The sequence below is a fragment of the Erigeron canadensis genome, chromosome 3 (genome assembly GCF_010389155.1).
Source record: "Erigeron canadensis isolate Cc75 chromosome 3, C_canadensis_v1, whole genome shotgun sequence".
NCBI classification, from domain to species: domain Eukaryota; kingdom Viridiplantae; phylum Streptophyta; class Magnoliopsida; order Asterales; family Asteraceae; genus Erigeron; species Erigeron canadensis.
The window spans coordinates 27,963,578-27,989,052 of NC_057763.1; the positions used below are offsets into that span (position 1 = coordinate 27,963,578).

General features: G+C 34.9%; 2 protein-coding genes and 1 pseudogene across 6 annotated transcripts; 2 read left to right on the forward strand and 1 right to left on the reverse strand.

The window, feature by feature from the left end:
• Positions 1-953: 953 nt before the first annotated feature.
• On the reverse strand, positions 954-8,043 carry LOC122591007 (heterogeneous nuclear ribonucleoprotein Q-like). 4 transcript variants are annotated; one of them, XM_043763188.1, is made up of 12 exons: positions 7,837-8,043; positions 6,302-6,774; positions 6,130-6,219; positions 5,811-6,050; positions 5,081-5,302; positions 4,665-4,983; positions 4,170-4,450; positions 3,637-3,755; positions 3,433-3,539; positions 3,252-3,340; positions 2,761-2,851; positions 954-1,440 (listed from the first exon to the last, which is right to left on the reverse strand). In XM_043763188.1, the coding sequence occupies exons 1-11, from the start codon at positions 7,925-7,927 to the stop codon at positions 2,762-2,764; spliced, it is 2,121 nt and encodes a 706-aa protein (XP_043619123.1). In that variant the 5' UTR covers positions 7,928-8,043; the 3' UTR covers positions 954-1,440; position 2,761. The 4 variants fall into 4 exon arrangements, with proteins under 4 accessions (XP_043619123.1, XP_043619124.1, XP_043619122.1 ...); XM_043763189.1 differs by having other exon boundaries at positions 954-2,851; positions 3,252-3,337; positions 7,837-8,042; XM_043763187.1 differs by having other exon boundaries at positions 954-2,851; positions 7,837-8,041.
• A 2,434-nt stretch (positions 8,044-10,477) lies between these two features.
• LOC122591826 lies at positions 10,478-11,935 on the forward strand (annotated as a pseudogene).
• A 5,890-nt stretch (positions 11,936-17,825) lies between these two features.
• Positions 17,826-25,258, forward strand: LOC122591338 (LMBR1 domain-containing protein 2 homolog A-like). Of its 2 annotated transcripts, XM_043763601.1 has the most exons (14): positions 17,826-18,200; positions 19,944-20,020; positions 20,188-20,346; positions 20,521-20,734; positions 20,815-20,901; positions 21,000-21,139; positions 21,248-21,328; positions 21,728-21,792; positions 22,961-23,136; positions 23,213-23,343; positions 23,414-23,501; positions 23,578-23,794; positions 23,879-23,985; positions 24,586-25,258. In XM_043763601.1, exons 1-14 carry the CDS (start codon positions 18,033-18,035, stop codon positions 25,000-25,002), a joined length of 2,127 nt encoding a protein of 708 aa, XP_043619536.1. In that variant the 5' UTR covers positions 17,826-18,032; the 3' UTR covers positions 25,003-25,258. The 2 variants fall into 2 exon arrangements, with proteins under 2 accessions (XP_043619536.1, XP_043619537.1); XM_043763602.1 differs by lacking the exon at positions 17,826-18,200 and having other exon boundaries at positions 20,210-20,346.
• The last annotated feature ends 217 nt before the right edge of the window (positions 25,259-25,475 follow it).

The window sequence follows — 25,475 nt, forward strand, 5'->3', positions numbered from 1 at the left end:
TTCATTTTCTCTTTATTTTTAAGTATTAGTTATATAGAATATATGTTAACAGGTTTTTTAACAGATCTTAACAGGTGCACCTGTTAATTTTCGTGTCGTATTCGTGTCTCGGAAAAATGACACGAATCCTTAACAGGTCGTGTTCGTATTTGCTCTTAACAGGTTTCGTGTAACATGTCGTTTCAATGTATTGACAACTGAATTTACATTTCGTATATGCGGTTTACCATCGAGAATGCCATGTAACAAAAAAAAAAAAAAACAGAATTTCAGGTTAGCTTCATTTGGCAAGAGGTTTTTTTTATTTTATTTTTTTTAAGTGAAGATCAAAGTTAAACAGATCTTGTGAGCTTAAACTTATAATTACATTAAGCTTAAGCTCTCATACCGGGAAGATACATAATATGAAGATTAATGAAGTCTAATGCATGATATGAAATTTTGAATTAGCCTATACAACATCATCCATTTAAAAACTAAGGATACGCTTAGTATGTTAAAGGATTGGAAATAGTTGTAGCTTGTAGGTTATGGTTATAGATTTCACAGAATAAAAAATTAAAATTAAAAATATCTATAAGGTTATGTGATAACTTTTTATTACAAATATATGAAATAAAAGGGAAGTAAAAAATGAAGTAATAGAGAAAGAGATTAATGGATAGGAAATCTAATCATGAAACCTGTTCCTTTTCAGCAAACCTCTTTTATCATAGTAATTTCTTAGTTATTGATATCTATACTCTATAGGCTATAGCACATAATGTGATGACATCAAAGCATTGGTAAACGAAGCATATTAAACAAGCAACAAAATAAATAAATGCTTAACAATATACGTCAAATTTGACCCATTCTATATGGATAAAAGGTTATTGCTGTAAATGTCAAATTTGACCCATTCTTTAAATAGTTTTTTAAGCTTTAAGCTTTTTGACTTTTACAGATAATGATTTAAAGAAAAAGACTTCTATTGGTTATTGAAAAAAGAAATTCATGTTTGGATTAACTTTTGGGAAAGAAAAAAACAGAGCTACTAGAGGTCTAAAAGTAATAAGCCACCAAGTATAACTTCAAGCTCAATCTCAAGCAGTTGGGAGAGGGGCATAAACTCTTGATATGGTGATAAACTCAAAATTTGATTGTTATCCAACATGGTGTCCAATTTGACCTGTCCGTTGATAGGTGGACTTAAACTTTACAACATGATGCAGATAGGCACTAATGCTCGAGAACAGAACAATAGAAATTCTGACAGAGCATAGAACACTTGGAGTGGAAATCTACAACACTATGAAGGTGGTCAGCTTTAAGGTTCCTGGCGATGCAGTCATTTTGTCAAGTGGTCATACAATACCACCACTCCTAGAACTCGGTAGCACAGAATCCAAAAGCATAAGTCTTTGTACACATGGTCGCTCAGCATGGAACAATTCAAACCTAAGAATGCCGATGAAACCAAAATAAACCAAAACCCTCCTAGATATGATTCAAAGCCAAGAAGAATTCAGAAGCAAAAAGTTTACACTACAGTAACATTTTTCAAAAGCTTCAGCCCAGAAACGAGTTATCCAGACCCATACTCGGATTCCATTTCTTCCCATATCTTGACAACAGAACCCATAAAATAAAAAACTTTGATCGACCAAAATCTATAATAGGGACTCAGAAATCAAAAAATGTATTCACAGCTAGAATCATAGAATCTAATCAAGGATGATCAAGCATGCATATCGCCCATTAACTTGATTCTAGTCATAGATTTAAGGGCACCGACATCTAGCTTATGGACGCCTGACACCATCTAATTTCATGTGAATCTTAATTATCAGATTATTAATACGTAACCACCCTATCCTTCTTGAAAAGTTGGCAGAAAAAGATTAACCCGGTTGCATGATTAGACATGTTAAATCCATTAGGATACGAATAACAATCTCTTACTTTCGACAATTTAACTCAACTGGCACCTCAAGATGATAAAATGGTTTGAGGATATCGAGCGTTTTAAATTATACTTACCTGCTTCTCAAGATTAACTGGGGCAACCATTGTATTATTTGGGGCACCCATTCTATACAACTAAAGTAGCAGTCCAACACCACTTTGTACTATTGTATCCTGCTGATATATGAGGGGGGGTTTTTTGCAAATAAAGAATATCCACAACTCTCATAAAAAGGATTCAGAATCAATGACCAGATGATAAAACAGTGCTAATCACGGGATGCTCCATATCTAAATCTTACCTGTTGAATCAGTTACCCTCCACTTGAACATGTTGAAAAGAATCTCAAAATCTAGAATATATAACTTGAAATTGTTCAAACCAATGTGTACCCTCCAAATGTTTTTATGATATATATCCTCCAAGGGGTAGCCAAGATAACCTTCTAGTGAAGCATAAATTCTGTATGTCAAGTATTGCAATCTCAAAGAAAAACATTCATGAAGTCTTTTTAACTGTTATCCATGGTTCATATTAGAAATCTCAATAATACAATGGTACACATTTCCAACACTTCACTACATATTCATACATAATGAGTCTTACTGAAGTAACTGACAAAATCCTCTTATAACCATTACACCCCGTGACCTCCTTCCCATCTCAATACGTACCCAATACAGCTTATGAATTTAGTGAGCCAAAACTACCAATTTAAGCCTCTAAATCACACACAAACACTAGGCGTGAAGCTGCAAGTCATAAAACCTGTTTTCTCTTTGTTATTTATTTACCTGTGTGGTAAAACTCACCTCAGTAGTATGAGTCGGAACCCCTGCCACCCACATAGCCATCAGTCACACGGTGATTTGAGTAGGGAGGAGAGTATGAATCTGCACGCATCTGAGGATATTGGCATAATGTTAGGAACAAAAAGCAGAACAATAGAGCAAAATATAAACTAGAGAGACCAATTTCGAACAATTTACTTTATTAGGGTCGATTCGGGTTATATTATATATTTAACTAGTCCAACGAGTTAAAAAAGACCTAAAAGGAAGAATGTCTTGAGTGTCGATTATCTTTCTAATGCATAGACAAAAATTATTTTACTTCAAAAAATTAAATTGTACTGGAACGAATAAAATATCAATAACCATTTTAGACACACTTAACGTATATACTGAACCAATCCATTTTTGGTAATACCAAAGATAATCATTTTGACCCATTACACAACCTGCCAAATTCATTTTTCACCTTGAATGAAAAACTAATGTTAGTAAAGGAAAATGGAGCATACATCTGATCGTGAAGGGATGTAGTCTCGCGAATCACGTTCTCTGCCATATCTGGAGTACATCTCTTCTGGTTCCTCATTGTCAATTCCTGCTGAAATAAATTTGATAGCCAGAAGCCCAGAAGTCATATTAGTTGAAGTTAACAAAATCGGTAAAATTGATAGTGACTAGAAGTATTTATACCTCTTCTATAGCCTACATTGGAGGTATTCTTATCATATAGTCCATGGGAATGAGCTGTGGAACCCTGATTACTTCCATTATACCCAGAACGTGACCCATGTGCTACCCTGAAAAAGCATACATTTTCAGGAACATGTAATGATTTTTTTAGCATTATTACAAATTTCAATTCTAGGACTTACGGGAAACTGAAAGATGACATACCTTGTAGATTCACTTCCGTATGCCCTATCATTATACACCAACTCTGAACTGTTAGCATAGTCAAAATCTGGCCTTGACTGCCTCCTAGATGTTTCGCTATAGCGAGGATGGTGTTCCTCCTACACATAACAGGCTTTTCAGATATTGGAAAATATAAAGTGTAATTAGAGATATAGAACAAATATAAGTAAATGACGCAAAAACAATTAAGTTGAGTAACAGCACAAACGGGTAAATTTTGTGTGTAAGAAATGAAACAGGTAAGGCAGACCCAAACAATTTTCATATAAAATTTTTGGCTAAGAAAAGCATTTTTGCTACATATGTAATTACAACCAGCAGATTTACTCAATAATATTTCAGTGAAATCTTTAGCTTTTATGCATAAGAAAATCACTTTGGCCCAGTTTTGACCCAATCACCCCCTGTCCTTTTATGATCCTTACCAGTAAGAGATACGGCATAAATAGAATCAACTCATCTATAGGCAGATTGGTCAAATTGAAACTTGTAAAGATATGTTGTCGACTTACAATTGATGAGTAAGGTCGCTTTAAGCCAGATGTAGAACTAAAGTTCCGGCTACTGCCATCATTGTATCTTGATGGATGTTCTATATACATGTATCTGTCATCGTCATCATCATAAAGTTGGGAACTTCCCCTATTAGGAACCCGAGTAGCAGTCCTGGAAGACTCTTCCATGTACCCAGCTCCACGTGAAGAGTAAGAATCTCTATAGATTGGTCTCTCAGTTGAAGATATGCCTGCATTATGCCTCGTGTATTCTGTTTTAAAGCTGCTCCTTTCATAAACTGAAAAACCGAGACAAAAGTTAAGTATTTTCTTATAATAAGAAGTGGCAAGATGGCAGGTTGAATAATGGGTCAAAACAGGTCGACTCAAACTGAATAATGACCTAAAGACTTTTTGATCTATCGTCTAACCAACCCATTGTGCCACCTATCAACTCGTATAGCCTCACTACAGCATAATAATTGATCACTGCATGGGATTATTGGTGCATACCTGGAGATCTTCGTCTTAAGGATCTGTCAGTAGAAGTATATGGTCTTTTGCTACCAATTCTATCAGAAACAGAGACATCGTATCCTCGGTCATCTCTAGAGCTGAATGACCTTCTACGACCCCCATCATATGGACTACGATCTCGAATGCTTCTTCTACCCCTGTCTCCGAACCTATGACTATCCAACCGATTCCCACTAGGCTCCCAAGAGCTACTGTAACCTCCATAACTATCCGCGCCAACTGTATAACCTCCTCGTGCATATTTAGCAGATTTACCTCTCTGGCGAGGTCGAGAAAGCCTTGCTCGAACTTTCACCTACATGAATTAGTTCTCGTGAGACCCGTATTCTGAACCATATACATAATAAGATGAAAATTTAGGATAATGAGAAGGAACTGATGTAAGAAGAAACCTTCTTGTTTCTGAAAACAAGCTCTGAATCATTAATACCATCAACACAAGATACTGCAGATTCATGTGTGCTGAATGTTATAAAACCAAAATCATCCCTTTTAGCAGCAGGCATATTTCGAGCTAGTTCAACCTTCTCAATTTTCCCAAACTGTCGTAGATGATCCTTTATAATATCCTCCTCCCAAGAAGGCGGTAAACCATCAACAAATACAGTCCTCACCTGGATTTCCGAAATCTTAGAATATTAGTGGATAAGTGGTAACTAGAGGTGGCCATTCTGACCCATTTACATATGAATGGGTGTTTGTTTAATGTTAATCTTTAACGGATCAGATGGACAAAACAAGATTGGCCAACAGAAAATAGGTCAAATGTCTCCCAAGTATTGCGAATGAATAAAACCCCTAAATCACTTATTCCGAAAACAAGAATACTATGGAAATAGGATCGTTTATCTTAATCAAGCTTGACATAGACATTATTGAGAAAAAAATTTCTTAGAGAGGGGCAAGAAAATTCCAGGTCAACCAGCCGGTTTGTCCTGATCGGCATATGACCCTTTTCTGCATGCAATTCTAACCCATTGTGACCCAAGAACCACATGAACATGTTAACACACCCACCTGACCCATTCATTTTTTACATCTTGAGTTCTTAACATAGCAAAATGCATATAAGCGGTAAGTAACATTCATACGAGGCTTTCAACTTGCGCCTATATACAATACCTGTGCCATGATTTCGTCATCAGGTTCGATAAAGGTGTCAGCAAAAGCTACTCTGGCCGTCCGATCTGTTCCAAATATGACATCCCTTTTTTGCAGCCGTCGACAAGCTTCCAAAGCATCTGCTCTAGAGGGAAAATCCAAGAAAGCAAAGCCCCGGTTCATACCTTCATTTTTGGTATCTTCAACCAATGTCAACTCCTCAAACTTATCTATGCCATAACGCACTAGCTTTTCTTTCAGCTAAATAATTGAAAATTCAGGTATCAGGTTAAAAAGCAAAATAGAGATTCCATTTGAGTATTAAGTCAATATAATTTACCATATCTTTTGACCATGTTTTGCATATGTTACCAACAAACAAAGTGTCACTATCTTGACTTGGAGCCACTCCACATTGCTTTCCATTAATCTAAAATAGTCAAAACGTCAACTTACAATGTATATGAGACGAGATTATATGCAAAGCAAAAAAAGAAGTAGAAGATGAATACCGTTGGACGTTTGAAATCATTAAGAGCACGTCTTGCCTGTTCAACAGTAGCAAACCGTATAAAAGCAAACCCTTTGTTTTTGTTGGTCATCGGATTCATTAACAGCCTCACTTCAGTAATGTCACCCACTTGATTAAACACCTCCCTAAGATCTACTTCAGTAGTTTCACGATCCAGACCCCCAACAAATACCTCTAATTCTTTCTTTTTTTGCCTTTCTCTAACTACATCATGTCGTTCTTTCTTGTAACCATCTGGATCAAAACCATGTTCATCATAAAAATTATCCTCACTTGGATCTTCCTCTTCACCTTTCCCATCTCGTTCGGTCATGTGTTCTCCACCAGATCTCTCTCCTCGAACTTGGTCAACTCCTCGTTGATACTCCCCTTCTTCCTCATAAGAGGAATTTTTATACTCAATATTCGGTCTCTCTTGTTTTTCTACTACATACTGCTCGCCTTCCTTTTCCTCTAAAATACAAACACACAACAAAAAAAATTCAAGTACATGCGGTAAATACCCCCACTTCCTTATAACAAAGATTTAATTTTAATGAATGAAATTTGGGCCAACTAATTTCAAGATGTAGGTTCAACTTATATATTTGTTTGTACACACATATATAAGCTGTCGAAGCGTGGAAAAACATAAAAGTTACTGAAACACATGTATCTGCTTCCTAGAAGATTGCCAGATCTATGATTGACCAACTAATCAATATGCACAAAACACATTTGAGTTAATTTTCTTATATAATAGAGCACATCTTTTTAAGAAACTATATCTTATAACAGCAAAGACTTACACACCATAACAAACTTGTGTCTTCAGTTGAAACTCGATCCCACCACCTCTTGGTTTATAAACCACCTAAAGTCCTAGATACCACCATTTGGTTACATTCAACTAAATGAATTACCATTTTTTAGACCTAAGACACTTAAACTTCAAACTCGTTCAAAATCTTCGAGAAATACAAACGGATTACTTGGTGAATAAAACGGCATAAATGGTCTTACTAAAAACAACTATTAACCACTAAAATTCATATCCAACTTACTAAGAAGAGCTTATTTTTAAACTTGCACCACTTACAGTTTAAACCTTTCAATCAACCTACCAACAACAAAAACATATCTCTAATCATCATATTAATAACTAATCAAAAATAAAGTCAAGATTTACCTAATAATAATAACTTTCACAAACTAAAACATACTTTCATTTAGTAAAATTAACCACAATAATAATAATAAAAATTCCTACTTGATACTAAAAATATAAATTAGAACAAAATTCATTAATGGGTTTTGAAATTGAATATAAAATAAATAGACCAATATAAAAAAGTAAAGAGATTTATAAATAATCGGTTCCAAATTATACACATATTTGTTAAATCGAAAAAACTCCTAATAACTAATACTAAAAAAAACATAAACTATAACAAAAATTATTAATGGGTATTGAAATTGAATAAAAAACAAACAACCGCATATATAAAAGTAATGAAATTTATATAAAAATTGTACCAAATTTGGGGTCTTCAACTCTATGAAGAAGACGTTTTTTGAAAGGAGTCATGGATGATGATGATGGCGGCGGCGGCGATTGTTGTTGCATTAATTTTGGGGCAATTTTATGTCAAAATATAATATAATTTGGGGATAATTTATTTATTTTATAGATATAGAAAATTATTTGTACGTATTATCTACTTAGAGAGTGATATAATTTATGAATCTAGGAGAAAGCAATGATTTGAAGATTAGGAGTTGAATAGTGTTTCGACTTTGGGATTTGACTTTGGACTTGTTGGGAGTTTACCGCAAACGACAATTATATAAGACCGTAAAGCCGGGAGTTAAATGATTTTAATCCGCCTAAAAATCTTACTAGACCATCTCTTCTCTTCTCTCTATCTATTAAAAGAACTTACCCTTTTTTTTAAATTGATTATGTGACATTCATAAAATAAAATTCAATAACTACAACTTTTTACAATTTACATATTAGTCCTTCTCAAAAATAATTTTGAGCCCCCTTAGTCCTTCCTAAAAATAATTCTGAGCCCCCTTAGTCCTTCCCAAAAAATAATTCTGAGCCCCCCCCCCCTCTCTCTCTGAAATCTCACACACCTTTTTATTCCAAACATCAAACTCTCTATCCCTATTTCTACTAATCAAACAAATCGACCTGTGATCTGCAAATACTTTAATCAATCAACCATCATATACTTCAATGACTCCCTCTTTTTATTTTATCTGCAAACATGAATTTTATATTATCAATCTATTTAAAATATCATCATCATCAATAATTAATCATGGAGATTTTCATTTATCAGATTAATGAAAAAAAGGTCCAACTTAAGATGCGACTTCTTCATCCTTCGTTTGATTTGGCTGCTCTACTTATTAATTTGGTATGGTATGATATGATGATTTTAATTGATTATGAATTATATGAATTATGGTACTTATTATCAATCTAATAAACATAAACATAAATAATTTTTAATTTTTTATGAAAAAAACGTAATTGCAAAATTTTTTGCTTTAAAATATGTCAATTTAGGTCTATATTGTGTATAATCTAAATCTATAACTATTATTATTATTTATTTGTCAACCAACTAGGCAGAAATATCGATTCATATATAAACCCCTAAATTTGTTAGTGGCTATCTTAAACAACGATTGTTTTTCCCTATAATTTAGGGAAATTTGTTATACTGGATTGTATCAAATCCGATTAATTTAACTTCCTGTGCGGGTTTAAATCTTAATTGTATTATTATATAATTTAAATAAATATAAACACATCATAGTTGATGGGGAGTTATTATCTGATAAGCGTATTTAAAATTCAAATCCTGTTTTTGTTGTAAATTTAGTTATCTACAACTAATATATATATATATATATACATTACGTCCTTTACCATCTGCTAAATCACACACTTAATTGCATACTTTCTTTTACAACTCCCTGCATAGTTCATACCCCAAAATGGAGAGAGGTTACTCTTTGTTGTCAGAAATCAGTGATGTGAAAGATACTTGGCGTATTAAGGTACGTGTAGTTCGCATGTGGACACAACCAGGATGGAAAAAGGATATTAAAGAAGAAAGTCTTGAAATGATTCTTATTGATGAACAGGTAATATTATATTACACTTTGATTATGTTTTCATACTCTAATTCCTTGCTTTTTTTCATAATAATAATTAGACTACTTAATGTGTTTTTTGTTCTTTTTTAATGTTCTATACAAATATAGGGTACCAAGATGCATGCTACCATTAAGAAAAACCTGCCCAAGTTTAAGTACATGTTGCAAGAGTCTCGTTATTATCTGATAACAAACTTCAACGTTGGTGATTCTACCCGCAAGTTTATGATGGTCAATAATGAAGCCTGCACAACTTCTATCGCAACACAAGTGTAAGACCTTGCATCAGCGATGTTGATTATGGTAATGGTTTGGTGTTCACTTCTTTCGAAGACATAGCAGCCTTTAGGGTCGTCACTAAGTACCCAATTGGTACGTACATTATTTATTTTTTCTACTAACTACATATGACCTAAACATAAATTTGGTGCTTTTCTTTGCAAGATATCATTGTGGAAATTGTTGGACGTGGAAAAATCACCAAATACACTAAAGATAACAAGCAAAGCATGCGTCTGCATCTACGACTGATGGATTTAAGGTTTGTTACAAAATATACACACCAATCATAATCAGTATGCATATTCTGTCAATTATTTATTATAATATTTGCACACTGCAGTGGCATTCTTATGAATTGTGCTCTATGGGGGGATTACGCCCATCAAGTTGATAACTTTTTCAAAGATCCAAATAATGACGGTCGTGTTGAGATTGTTATTCAACTTGCGAAGTTGCGCATCTGGGATGGTATTCTACTAAAAAGAAATATGTCGTTTCTTAATATATTCTTTGAGATTAAAAAGTTTTTGTTATGATCAATGTGTTAACTCATTTCGTCTTTTAATATTGCATTAGGTGAACCACAATTGGGTAACTGTATGTTTGGTACCCGTATTTAGATGAACTCTGACATGCCTGAAACTAAGCACTTCATCGATAAGTATGTCTCATTATACTTATAAGCATATATACTATATTATTATTTATCTATAAGAATATGGTGCGAATTAATTTTGGGACTCATATTTTTTTAAGCTCAATTGAAATCAATGGTGTGGTCTTTGGTGACACCAACTACAAGGTCCCTCTCATAGATCAGGAACAAGCTGTGTCCACTCCTGGTGATTGGACTCTGCACATGGAGAGGACTGACATCAATGACCTTGATGATTTTAATAATGTGAGTCGGTTTTCCATTGTTCCACTTCTAATGATGTAGTTTTGTTCTGTCACTTAACACATATGTATCTTAAAATTTAGGAAACTGTTTGTTTGGTCTATGGAATGATAAGAGCTGTGCAATCCGAACATAATTGGTACTATCTTGCACATCGGAAATGCAACAGGATTGCTCAAAAAGTTGAAGATGTGGATTTAACAAAGGTTGACTACTTTAATACTGATAACCATCCATACCATTGTGAACACTGTCAAGCTAATGTGTCTGATGTTCTCCCGAGGTACTTATGTACTCATACTTAAACACTAATGTATTACCTATGTCTTTGTTGCATACCAGACTCATTCATTTGTAAACAATCGTTTTAGGTTTCGTGTCGGGGTAAGGGTGCAGGATAACAGTGGCACTGCATCTTTTCTCCTGTTTGACAGAGATGTTAGAAGCATAATATATACCTCTGCTGAAGACATTTTCGGTAAAATTAAAAAGGTAACTGCAATCTACACGCACCTTAATACAAAATCTTTTTGTTGCCTTCTTTGTATTTACATTAGCTTACACACTAATTGATTGATGGGGAAGAAAGGGTATATTACAGTTCTGACAGCATATGTCCAACCGATGAATGTGATGCTTTTGAAAGGTCATTGTACACTTCGGATATTCTTAATGCAGTCAAGTTATCTGGCGTTCCAAACCACATTTTAACTCTTAAGGTTGGAGTCCAAGTCATGTTACTCTGAAACATAGACCAAGCAAATGGTTTGTGCAATGGCACCAGATTGCAGATTACGAAGCTGGGTGAGCATGTTATTCAAGCCAAAGTGATAACAGGAAGCCGTAGCGGTGATATTGTCCACATCCCTAGAATGAAATTGATTCCTTCGGATCGTAAAATCCCTTTTAGACTGCAGAGAAGACAGTTTCCTATTGTTGTTTGCTTCGCAATGACTATAAACAAGAGCCAGGGTCAGTCGCTTTCCCAAGTGGGTTTATTTTTAAAAAAAATCGGTTTTTAGTCATAGACAACTATATGTAGCCGTGTCGCGGGTCAAGAGCAAGAAAGGTTTGAAGGTGTTGATTCGTGATGAGGACAACAAGCCATCCAACAAGACTAGAAATGTGGTCTACAAGGAGGTGTTACAGAATTTATGATTTTTTAGTTATCTTTGTTTTCGTTCCTCTGCATTTTGGAAAAACTAATAATGTTAAGACTTTTCTTTACTGTTTTTGTATGCACTATTTGCTATTGTTAAGTTATTTTATGAATTTTAATTCCAACTTTATTTATTACCTTTTACAATGCCATGTTTTAAACGTTGATTCATTTTTTTGGAACAAGTCTCTACTTCCTACAACACATACAAACTACAATAGTTAAAGACTATTGTCCCGGTGTACGCATAACTCATTGTTAGAAGTGGCAGTATGGGCGTGTTGCATAAAGGGTCAAAACAGTTTATTACATTTGCTGGTGCATATGGGTTTTTGAAGTTCTTTGAGCAGGGCCTCTGATTAAAATTTCGTCCTTTTGGATAATTGGCAATACGTTTAGAAATGAGTTTATGTAGTTGCAGAGCTTGATGATCGTTTCAGAAGCTGGATTTCTGTATTTATGTCTTCCTAACTTTATAAACATCTATCATTTCTCATCTACACCATGTATATAACTTCTAAAGTTAAAAACTTTATGAACCCCGTGTGTTAACACGGGTCTACATCTAGTACTCTATTAATACACTTTCGGTGGATTCCAACAATAGGTTAATGTCATGTAAGATACCACCTAATGCCATGTGCCCACGTATGTTACTTACAATAGACATTAACTCATAGTTCATTATGGTTTATAGACTTTTGGCGGATTCCAACTTCCGTCATCTTCTCCGACCCATTTCCGACTGCTCCATTTTTAATGGTGAAGAAAACACAATAACATTCTACTCGATTTTGCTTGTGGATTAGGGATGAGCACGGTTCAAAACCCGGCCTGACCCGCGAAAACCCGGACCGACCCGTGACCCGTGAGAGCATGAAAATGTAAACCGTGACCCGGCCCGTGAAGGCACGGGTCGGTTCGGGCGGGTCACGGCTTTCCTTCAGACTTTTTCGGTTTTTGTCTTCACCCGGCCCGACCCGTCCAACACGTGACCCGTGAAAACACCAAAAGCTTGACCCGGGACCCGACCCATTAGGGCTTCGGCCCGGTTCCGGGTCGGGCGCGAGTCAATGGTTTTTTTGCTCATCCCTATTGTGGATTCAAATCAGTATCTAACATTCAAAACGTCTAAACATTTATGATATAGAAAAATTATCAATTAAAGGCTGAATAAGCATATAAAAAAGGAAATTGTGAACACTACTTAATCGTATTTTCTAAAATGTATACATGGAGCGCCTCTCTCGTGAATCAGTGTCGTATAAATGCCACCCTCGACCCACCTTCTTTTCCTCTTCATACACATCCGCCGGAAGTTGTCCTGGTCTACCGCCGGTCTGGCACAACAGTTTCTTGCCGGAAAAAAACACCTCCGATCTGCAGTTACCACACCCGCCCACCTTTTCCTTCCGACAACACCATTTTTCTCACTTTCTTTCTCTCTGTATATATACACACCTATAATAATATATATCTAGGTTTAACACTACCATTAAATCATCTCTTGAATCACTACATTACCCATTACAAATTTTGAACTTTATGTTATAGATCTGATCTTTTTAGCACGAAAGTAGAAGAGATTAGAGACATACCAAAGGGTTAATTGGGTGGGGTGCGATCAAGATGAAGGATGTTTTTTTCGGGTGGTCGAAGCTGCGGCGGCGATGATAAATTCCGTTAAGCCGGCGTCGAGGACGAAGTTGATGGTTGTCGTTCTTTTGCAAGCGGAGATTTCTAGAGAATCTATGGTAATTCCGTCAATGATGGTAGCTAGGATCTATGGGAAATCATGCTAATTCATTGATATGCTTTCAAGTTTTCTGAGAAAAAAAAAGGGGATGGGGGGAAGAAGGATGACTGTGGTGGAAATAAATACTTTTTTATTTTGTTTATTATAACAGATACACATAGGCATGCCACGTAACCTTTCATTTCGGTTGGTAATCGGTTACCTATTAAGGAGGTCATTCGTTACATGTTTTAAACCAAAAATAAGAGTTATTTACATGCTTTAGACGCCCGAGTACATCGTTACATAACATAAACAATTGGTCATAGTTCATTACATCCGGAGGCACTAAACCCTACTTTAATCAACTTTACAAGGTTATCTCTATCTCTACTATCTTTTAACTAGTAACTCTACTACATTATAAAGCATTTGTTTCCTTCAAAAATTTTCAACTTTCAACTTTTAAACATTTTCATCTCTCTCCTCAAATCTCAATTACTCATTTTTCTCTCCCTCTTCCATAAATCATTTTATTTTTCTAATTCATTCAAAATCTTTTATCTCAAAAATCATGCATCGATAAATTATAAAAGTTATATGGGCGTTCTTAAAATTTCATGTTCTTTCATTAGAGATGTCATTCGATATACTTTTGAAGAATTTTAAATTCGAGGGCGGAGCGCGTACAGCTAAGGCATTTGGCTATCACACTCTATGACCTATCACCTCCTATGACTTATCACACTTTATGACTTGTCACCCTACTATCTCACCGCCGCAATACGCGGATACTTACTCTCGTGTGTGTGTGTGTATATATATATGCCCTTCGTATAAAGTATTTGTAAGCATAACCCATGAAAGACAATATCAAGTGTTACTTACTTACATTTTGTAAATATTAAAAGTAAGAGGAAGAAAAAGAAAGGATTCTTACCTGTGGATATAATTAACTATACTAAAATGTGTATCTTATATAAAGATTTCATAAAATATCTATGTAATGTAATGAACTTTCAAATTATGGTTGTTGTATGTATCCGGGTATATGTAGCAATCATATAAGTTGTCACGTGTAAGTTTTTGATTCGTCAGATACATTCACTGATCGGGATCTGAAAGTTCACTACATGACATAGACATTTTACAAGATCTTTACATAACATAGATATTTTAGCATAGTTAGTTTCATTCATAGGTAATAATCCCAAAAAGAAACTATGACAAAACAAAGTTACCTTTCTAACAAAGACGAAATTGATAACAATACGTAGCTGACAAATTTTCTTAAATGGTTATTACGTCTTAAAATTGTTTGCTCACCTGATGAAAAGATAAACTGATACATAAAATAACAATACAATGAATATAAACTTATACAATATATCTTTAAAAAATACAAAAAAAATTAAGTAAAAGCCACCATGTCTAGTGCTAAGATAGTGTTATATATTCGCTAAAGTCTTCGAATGTGAACCTTTTTAGATATATCCAAACTAACTGTTCAAAAACAATTACATATCTTTGTTAAATGAGTAAAAAACTCATACCATAAGCCTAGTTAAAAAAACTTAATCTTTTTATCTTTAACCAGTAAGATTGTATTCAAGTTAGAGTGTTATAAAATAACCTCAAAGTGTAACCCCAACCCTCAACCCATTAAACAACAAACCAACATGATTAAAAATGGTTAGTGATTTGGTTTAGAGTTAAAAAGGTTGAATGAGTTGACAAGTTGATGTGTTAGTCTCAGTTCACATAAGTTGATAGGTATTTAAATTGTTTAAGGTCAATTAAGTTGATATAAGGTTATACACGACACGTCAACTAAAAGGTTAACATGACGCTGGATTGACAGATTGGTTTCAACTCAAAAAGATTGTTGTGAACCTTTTAGATAGTATATATACTTTTCAAATATTTTAGAGATAAAAAGTCGATTTGTTAACCTAAATGGCCAATTCTAATATGATTTGAAAGAAACTAGGTTGGTGGATTGACGAACTTACATTGCTGGAAAGAAACGAGGGTTGTTGAGACACATTATCACACCATTTCAAGGTCCCTTCAATTCAAGGTCCTTTTCGTATCATTAACAAACTTACATTGCTGGAAAGTATGTTGAGAAAACTCAACAACCCTCGAACAAAGGACACATGAAAAATGTTGATGTCTATGCCTTTCGCAAAGAGAATAACGAAGTTAGGAAGACAATTTCTCCTAAGTCTCCATGCGAAGGTGTTGACTTTTTTTGGGCCAAGCCTATTCCATCATGTCTTTAAATTGGTGTGACTAGTAACTCGATAATGATCATAGTAACATCTAATATGAGCAACAGAAAAGTATGACTTACCATTGAATTGCCACGCCCACTTGTCTTTGTTGTTAGTAAATTGGATTTTAGGAAGATTGTGAGAAAGCTCCTCAAATGTAGAAATCTCCCTGGTGGATATAAGTGGACGTCTCCAATTCCATTTCTAAGACCCATTGTTCTGGTAACTACTAACAGAATGATTTTTATTCATCTCGATGGCGAAGAGTCTAGGATATTTCTTATCAAAAGAGGAATCTCCACAGCACACGTCCTTCCAAAACATGGTATCATCTCCATTCTCAATTTTACGGCTGATGGTAATGGAGTTATCGGGAATGACTTGATGGAGCTCCTTGGCAAACTCCACAATACGAAACCACAAACCTCTATATTTGGCTGAGAGTCTCATAAAGCATTCATCCCCATGGATAGTAGTAATTACATTGACCCATAAGTTATGAGGATTTGCGATTGCCCTCCACCTCCATCTATAAAGAAGGGCATGATTCATAGCCTTCAAACTTCCAAATCCCACACCCCATCGTCCTTGGCCGCCAATACCGAGTCCCATTTAACCCATGCTATTTTTCTTTTGTTGTTCGAGCCGCCCCAAAAGAACATTGACCTGAAAGCTTCCAACTTTTTACAAACCAACTTAGGGATGCGAAATAAAGAAAGATAATACTGAGTGACCCAAGTACGGAAGAGATCAAAGTTGCCCTTCCTCCGTTAGAAAGAAGGTTAGCTTTCCTGGAAGCAAGTCTTCGTTGAAATTTCGCAATGATTAGATCCCAAGTATTAATACGCGTTGTACTACCGCCATTGGGTATGCCAAGATACTTGAACGATAATGCTTCAATTTTACATCCTATAACACGTGCCATCTGCTTCACTTCAATATCTTCACCTTCAATGTCAATTAAAGAGGACTTCTGGAAGTTGATTTTTAAACCACATATGCAATAAAAGAATTTAAGGGCATTAGATCTCCCACAATCATGACATCGTCTACATAAAAAAGATGAGACACTAAAACATTGTTAATGTTAGCATATTTGAACAAGTTGCATCTCACCAAGTTATCGATAGCAATATGGAGACGCTCCATGGCTATGATAAAAAGAAAAGGAGTCATGGGATCTCCTTGATGAAGCCCCCGCTGAATAGAAAATTCATCGGTTGGTGATCCATTGACCAATACCAAGGATCTAGTCGAGGATAAACAAGTTGAAACCGAAAAGATCCAGTTAAATCCGAAGCCCATTGCCTTCATAATAGAGAATAGAAAGTCCCATGACAACGAATCCCAATGGTTTTTATGTCTGATTTAGGTTCAAATATAGAGATAAGGACTTGTTTATATATTTTTATCTATATGTGTTATCTAAAAAATGTTCAAAATAAATATATAAATTAAACAATCCTGTTGTTTGTTATTAATGTATAAAACTATAAGTAATCAAATTAATATACACATTAAATACGTATGCTCGCGCAATGCGGTGGCGGTGAGGGTAGTGACAGTGGTGGGGAGGCAATGGGGACAGCAGTGGGGACGACGACGATGATGAATGTAAAAATAATTGATGTTAAAGGTGGTATTGTAGTTATTTTAAGTGTTGAGGGATCTGACTTTAATTATTTCATTAAGGGTATTATAAGTATATTAGATGTAGATGTTTAAATTAGTGAATAAAGGAGAAATGTATTTTTGGTTTTTCATAGGCTAGAAAGTAAGGATAAAAAGAGCTGGTTTGTTTTATTAGTTAGTATAGATATAGATAATATATCCTTGATTTTTTTATAAGGAAAAGAAAAGTATGTGATTATTATGCACCTAACTTGGATAAAAAACCCTCAATTAATTAAAAAATATATACACTTGTAACAACTTGTTGTGTCAATTAAAGAGGCTTTGTTAGAAAAAGCGTGTGAAAGTGGAAGAAGGAAAGGAAAGAGTAAAAATAAAAATAAGGTGCGTGGTTGCGGTGACCGATGAGGCAACAACATTGAGGAAAAGCACTCGTAAACAGAATCTCCTCTTCTTCTTCTTCTTCGACTTTTCTTTCCTTCTTTCACCAAATCAAAATCAAAATCCCAAATTCCATTATTTCATCATATCTTCAAATCAAGATCAAATTTTTAAAAATAAAAATAAAAAATCATGTGGGTGTTCTATTTGATATCGCTACCATTAACAATGGGTATGGTGATCTTCACTTTAAAATACTTTGCAGGACCAGATGTCCCACGTTACATCTTGTTCACCGTAGGTTACACATGGTTTTGTTCTCTTTCTTTTATCATCCTCGTACCTGCCGACATTTGGACTGTAAGTGTAACCCCTTTTCATATATCTATATATGTTTGTATCTGTTATCTTTTATTAGGGTTTGGATCAAAATGTTAGAATTTGATTTGTAATTGATTTTTAAGAAAAAATGTTTGGATCAAAGGATTGGAATGAGTTTTGTTGACTTCGATAATTTGTAGCTGAAGTTATGTAATGATGATGATTTGTTTTTGTAATTTAAAGAATGTTAGTTTATTATAATTTGATTTAACAAGGTAGGATTGTGCTTATTGTAAATGCAAGTTATTGGAGTTGCTTTTTAGAGTTATGAGAGAAAGGGCGTTGCGGCGGTGATGGAAATGATGGCGGGGTGGTGATGTAATGGCGGTGGCAGTGATGGGCTGATCTACTTGACGGGCTCCGCCCTCGGATTTAAAAATTCGCCGAAAGTAGCCTCTCTAATGAAAGAGCATGAAATTTCAAGAACACCCATATAATTTTATAATTTATCGATGCATGGTTTTTGAGATAAAGATTTTGAATGAATTAGAGGAATAAAATGATTTATAGGGAGAGAAAAGAAAATGAGTGGTTCAAATTTGAGGAGAGAGAAAGGGCACTATAGTTATTTTAGGTAAATATTGAATAGATAGGAGAGACATTTTGGGGAAATAAATGTTGAAACTTAAAATTTAGACATGGCTATTTGCTTTATAATATAGTATAGATATAGATAAATGTAATTTGAAATTTGCATAAGGGTGGACGGAGGGCCTTACCACCCCTCCCCTCCCCGATTTTGCTTCTCCTCCCCGCTCGCTGCCTAATGCTAGGAATGCCTCACCACCCCTTCCTTCCCCTCCCCACCCTTTCTATTTATTTTAATAAATAAATAAGGAAGAAAAGACAAAGAAGAAAAAGGAAGAAAAAGACAACAAGATAGGCATGGAAACCGGCACCACCCTCCCCAAATCCCTCCCCACCCTATAGGTATCGGGGGGTCGGTGCGGTGTGCCAACCGGTACCTATCCGGTACCTATTCCCTCCCCAGGGCGCTCCGCCCACCCTAAGACTATAAGCTGTTTAAACAACTACGCGTAATACTTAGCAACCTACTTATCGTATCTGTCGATTAGGTATAACCTTCGTTATTTATATCTTATTTAACTGTCAAACTTTTGAAAGTTGTTCCCTTTTAATCGTCTTGTAACCCGATATCCAAAAATGCAGATGAAATTGAAATCTTGTTCAGTTCTATATAACTTGGTATATTTCAGCTTGTAAACTGTGATATTGATGTGAAGTTCTCTAAAACCTCGGTTGCATAATGTTTGAACAATCCAAGCATATAATCCTCCCACGTTTAATAATGTGTCGTTCTATCTAGGTCAACCAGATTTATCCTCCTTTTCTGGATTTTAGGGAACAAATTTTTAATGTTCGATGTTCAAAGGAGGCATAAGGGACAAAGTGAAATATAGGTTGTTAGTTTAGATTAGAAGAACCCTTTTATTTTCGGACAAAAAATAATACTTTCTCATACTTTTAATGTCTATGAATCTTCCTACTCGTATGGCATAATGAAATTCTGAGTTGAGGTGAGAGAATGGCTATGGACACATTTTATCATCTCTGTGTTAAGGGGATGAATTAGTTATAGAACGTGGCGGATTTATAACATTGCTTTTTATGAGGTGTTAAATTGGGAGGGCCTACATGATAAATCCTTTATATAAGTAGTACATATAGAGATTTTGTTGATTCTTATATATTGTGTTGCAGGCTATGATAAATCATGATAATGGAGGGATATCTTTCTTTTGGAGCTGGTCGTATTGGAGTACTTTTTTACTTACTTGGTATGCTACTGATGTTCAGATGTATTAATTGATCTGTATATAACTTAAGAACAATGCTAGCAGTGTTTACATTAGTTTTTTCTTTTGGTGATCATATGCTTCTACCACTTCAAAGCTTCATGACATTTTGTTCTTTTTTATTTATGTTGCACAATTTGTCTAAGCAGGGCCGTGGTGCCTATCCTTCAGGGTTATGAAGATGCTGGGGATTTCACTGTCAAAGAAAGATTAAAGACTAGTGTACATGTGAATTTAGTGTTTTACTTGATTGTCGGTGCTGTAGCGCTTTTTGGACTTATACTGCTTATTCTTATGCATAGAAACTGGTTCGTTTTTGATACCTTGTTTGTTTATTTTTTTCGCAACCTATCCTAAATATACTGTATCTATTTTCTTTCTAATATGAGGTAGAATTTGCATATATATATATATTCTATGAGTTCTTTAAGTTATTTTCAATAAATATGTTCTTCTTTTTATACTTCCCAAATGATTGGCAGGGGTGGAAGTTTGATTGGTTTTGCTATGGCATGTTCAAATACATATGGACTTCTCACTGGTGTATTTCTTCTTGGATTTGGCTTAAGTGAAATTCCAAAAGGTATATGGGTAAATGCTGATTATACCACTCGCCAAAAGGTTCTTTCTCATAAAGTTGCTAGGATGGCTGTAAAACTTGACGATGCTCATCAAGATCTTTCAAATGCTATTGTTGTAAGTTTACTTTTCTTTTTATTACAATTAGTTCTTTCTATAAGTTTAATGTTATTCTAAGACATTGATTATTAAATTAGGTTGCTCAAGCAACATCGAAGCAGATGTCAAAGCGTGATCCCTTAAGACCTTACATGAATATTATTGATAAAATGCTGACACAAATGGTAATTATGCTTTTTAGTCTTTTCGAGTCATTTCTGCTCTCAACTCAAATTTTACATATGTTGCATATTCCGATGTTGGTTGATTTATATATTTCCAGCTTACTGAAGATCCTTCTTTTAAACCGCAAGGCGGAAGGTTAGGGGAGAATGACATGGATTATGACACGGATGAAAAATCTATGGCAACACTAAGACGCCAGCTTAGAATAGCACGGGGCGAGTATTATCGTTATAAAAGGTGAGATAATGGAGAAATTTGTTTAAGTGACTAGTCATGGTATAGGTTATATATACAATTCTATATTGTTTTGCCGGATTACTAATTCATGGCTTTTTTCTTGATCAGTGAATATATGAATTTTGTGACGGAAGCTCTTGAGTTGGAAGACACTATAAAGAATTATGAGCTCCGTTCTTCTACCGGATGGTATGTTCACTACTCTTTGATGCTACAACCTAAGTTGGTTATTAACTGGTCATATTCTTAAGTAAAATGTTCTATTGTTAGCAAATCATAAGACAAATTTTAGGAAAATATGTTTATGCTATTCATTATGAGATTAATATCCATGTACAGAGAGTAAGAGGTGATTAAATAACCAAGGATGCTAGATTAGCTAGGAAAGTAAATAAACTTGAATTTATTTCTATCCTGTTCTACATGAATAATCCTCAAAAGTACTTTGATTGATTTCATAGTTCAGACAATTCAGTTAAGTTCAATGTAGTTGCTATGCTCATATCATGGATCAAGTTCATAGAAGATTCCATATTCCAGTAGATCTTCATACTTACAATATTTTTCTGGGGTTTGTTTGATTTGCAGGAAATATGTTTCAAGCTTTAGGCCGGAGCGACCTGGGAAGTTAGGGTCTTGTCTCGATACTATTGGTAATCTTTTAACTTTACAGAACACCTACTTTTAGAACCATTATTTCTTCTCTTTAAAATGCAGTTTTGAAGAATACTGTTACTAAACTTTATACACAACTCCCCATTTGACATCTGTTGAATATGAAATCCAACAAAATGAATCACTATCATGGATACATATTGTATGATCAAGTGATTACAAAAAGTTCAAGGATATCAAAAATTATGAATTTATACTATAAAAAAATTGTAGCAAAAACAGAGAGTTCATACTTGAAAAAAGCAATTGAAGAGGCTTATTGTTAGCTTATATTTGCTCTTCGAATGTCTGGTGGATCCCCAACAACGGTATAGGTTTCAACAAAAGGTGTTACTCTTGCCGTTCTCCATCGACGTATGTAACGGTATCTGTAATCACAGTCTCGTGGTTGTAAGACCAGTCTTTTACCGTCTTCTACCATTAGGTTATTACCCATGTGATTTTACCTTATACTAATTCGTGATGACTTTCTTAGATAAATATAAACAAACCTTTTCTTAAAGTTTTAATCTAAATCACTTGGCAATGAACAAGTCAAAGTAACTTCCAGATTGATTAAACTATGAGTTTTCAATCACACTGCATGTGATATTGAAGAAAATCTTCAACTGGAGGTCTTGTCAAATGTAGTCTTGTTGACATGCTGCTGTAGAATGTCAACCCGAACTCCCTTGATATATCAGGATAGGGATGAGCAAAGACCCGTAAACCCGAACCCGCCCCTAACGAGCCGCGTCATGGGTCAAGTTTTTGTTGCATTCCTGGGTCACGGGTTGGTCGGGCCGGGTCGGGTGATGCCAAAACCGAGAAATTGTTTAGGAAACCTGTGACCCGTTCGAACCTGAACCGAACCTTTACGGGGCGGGTCACGGTTCCATTTTTCATGCTCTTGCGGTCACGGGTCAACCCGGTTCGGGCCGGGTTTTGACTTGTGCACATCCCTATATTAGGAGCTCCCTTTTTTTCAGTCGTTTATGTGAAACTCACGATCAAACAAATAGCAAGATCTTTGTAAACGAGGTGATGTATGTTGAATCGATGTGACACTAAGCTAAAATTAATTCTAAAAACTTAGTATTATTTTTGTGTAAACTATTAAAATCTCATGTGAATTCTATTAACTTTATTAAATGGGAAATTTTTCAGAGTTGGTATGGCGGTGTATATTGAGCAAGCAACTCAAAAAGTTTTCAGCTATCATGTTGGGTTGTTTGACGGCTGCAATTCTTCTAGCAGAAGCCACTATACTGCCTAATGGAGTTGATTTTTCTCTTTTCTCCATTCTAATCAATGCTATTGCGACAAATGAAGTGCTTGTGCAGGTAACTAATCACTTTCTTTTGGTTTTCTTTCCTTTTTCTTAAAAAAGATAACTTATGCTTATGTATCTTCTTTCAGGTTGTCGGTTTTATTCCTCTGATCTATATGTGTGTATGCACATACTATTCTTTGTTTAAAATTGGAATGTTAACTTTCTACTCATTTACTCCAAGTCAAACGAATTCAGTCAGCCTGCTGATGATATGCTCGTAAGTTTTATATACCTATGTTTGTTACTGAGATGTGCACAATGTAGTTCTGACTTGAAATATATTTTAGACAGGTGGCACGGTATGCACCTCCAATCTCATACAATTTTCTAAATCTAATTCATCTTCCACAAAATGCGACGACTATCTTTGAACGGGTTTGCCTTCAATCTTCTTATCTTTTATATTATATTATTTTTTTATTTAAGATGCTGATATTAATCACATACACAGAGAATGGGGAAAATCGATGATGCCGTCCCTTTCTTTGGGGATGGTTTCAATAAGATCTATCCACTTATTATGGTTGTATATACCATATTGATAGCAAGTAATTTTTTTGACCGAGTAATGAGTTATTTTGGGAACTGGAATATATTCCGGTTGAGAAATAATGAAGCTGATGACCTTGATGGATTTGATCCTTCAGGATTAATGATCCTTCAGAAAGGTAAAAATCTACCATCCAAAACTGCCATCTTGTTAGTTTTCTACTTTGTATTTATATGTCTGTCTTTTTTCCCCTTTGCCATAGAACGCTCTTCACTTGAGAAAGGACATAAGGTTGGGGAACTTGTTATTCCCCTTGCTCGATATTTCAATGGTGCAAGTGTTGATATCGAATCTGGAAATGATAGCGTGGTAAGTTACATCTGATCGTTTTGTCAGTCAATGTTAGAGGTGGACATTTCAACCCGTTTACTTGTGAATGGGCGGATTTGCGTTATGTTTTTAGGCTAATGGGTCAAGGTATAGTTAAAGAAATACGAGCAGCTAACAAGGAAACTGGCCAAATGTCAAATGTGTAGAAAATCATTTTGACTGTATTTTCAATACATAAAACTTGCTTAATCATATTATATATATATATGGGAAAAGTGAGTATGGGGTTGTTCCCCATCTAAGCTTAGATGGGGAACCCCTCACATACAAATATTTTAATATTTGTTTGAATTTTAAATAAATACATGGCCCCTCATGATTTATATATATATATATATATACATATATATATAATATATTGAAATATCATAATTTGACTTAGATGATACTAATTATTAAAAAATTTGGATCAGGGTTCTAGGTCAACTCGACTTGTACATTAATTACATGTTTTGAGTTTTGACCCATTGCCCGACCCGATATACTTTTCAACGTCAAATCATTTCCATGCCTTTCTTTGTTCTTAATAAAACTTTTTTCCTGCTGTTTAACGTATGTGACATGGTTGTTTTTATATAGGTTGTCAATTCAAGGCCGACAACTTTAGTTGACAATGGTAATAGGTATTCAGAAATACCTAGAACAGAGGTTCGTGATAGCAGCAACAAAGAAACCATAGCCAGAAAATACGAAGCGTTAAGGTCAAAGCAGTCCACAAAAACCGACACCAAGTCAAATATGGGCACCTCCACTTCCTCTTCACTCGATATAGACAATAATCAGAATATGGGAAGTGGACAATCATCCAAGATAGCCTCAACTTGGACATCTATGAAGTCAAACTTTCAAAACTTCAAATCTAACATGGAGGCTAGGCGATTCATACCGTTAAAACAGTTTCAAGATACTCAAGTATCTCAAAGCACTTCTTCTGAATCACTCGATGACATTTTTGAGAGGTTAAAACGCCCCTCACAAGACCACGATACCTTATAAATTTTGTTTGTTAGCACCTTCAACAGAAACATTCTTTCAGCAGTGGTTTGTGATGTTAATATGACCCTGCAGCAACATATATGATCAGAGTAGCCTAGAGGGAGAAAATGCGAATGGTTTCAATCTCCCATGTTGTATTATACATATATCAAAAAGATGGAAGTTATCACCATAACTGGAGATTACATGATGTTAGTAAAAAAACAGTGAATGCACATTTATAGAGCTATATAATATGACAGCAGTTTACGGTTTATTTGAGACTGTAAGTACATCTTGCCTTTTTTTTTTGTAGGATACGTATATCAAAAAGATGGAAGTTATCTCCATCCATTTACTTACAAACAGGTCGATTTGGGCCGTGTTTAATCTTCAATGGATCACAGAGGTTGTATCCCTTTAGTTGAAAAAGAAATGGGTCAACTTGGTAAATAAAAAAAGTTTTGAAAGGTAAATATCCTAACAGTTAACCA

Coding starts and splice junctions, on each gene's coding strand:
- LOC122591007 (XM_043763188.1), bottom strand. CDS start 7,927: ATGCAACAACAATCGCCGCCGCCGCCATCATCATCATCCATGACTCCT. Junction 3,756..4,169: donor AGCGACCTTACTCATCAATT/GTAAGTCGACAA, acceptor TGTTATGTGTAG/GAGGAACACCATCCTCGCTA. Junction 3,341..3,432: donor CAATGTAGGCTATAGAAGAG/GTATAAATACTT, acceptor AATTTATTTCAG/CAGGAATTGACAATGAGGAA.
- LOC122591338 (XM_043763601.1), top strand. CDS start 18,033: ATGTGGGTGTTCTATTTGATATCGCTACCATTAACAATGGGTATGGTG. Junction 21,329..21,727: donor CTCCGTTCTTCTACCGGATG/GTATGTTCACTA, acceptor TTTGATTTGCAG/GAAATATGTTTCAAGCTTTA. Junction 21,793..22,960: donor GTCTTGTCTCGATACTATTG/GTAATCTTTTAA, acceptor GAAATTTTTCAG/AGTTGGTATGGCGGTGTATA.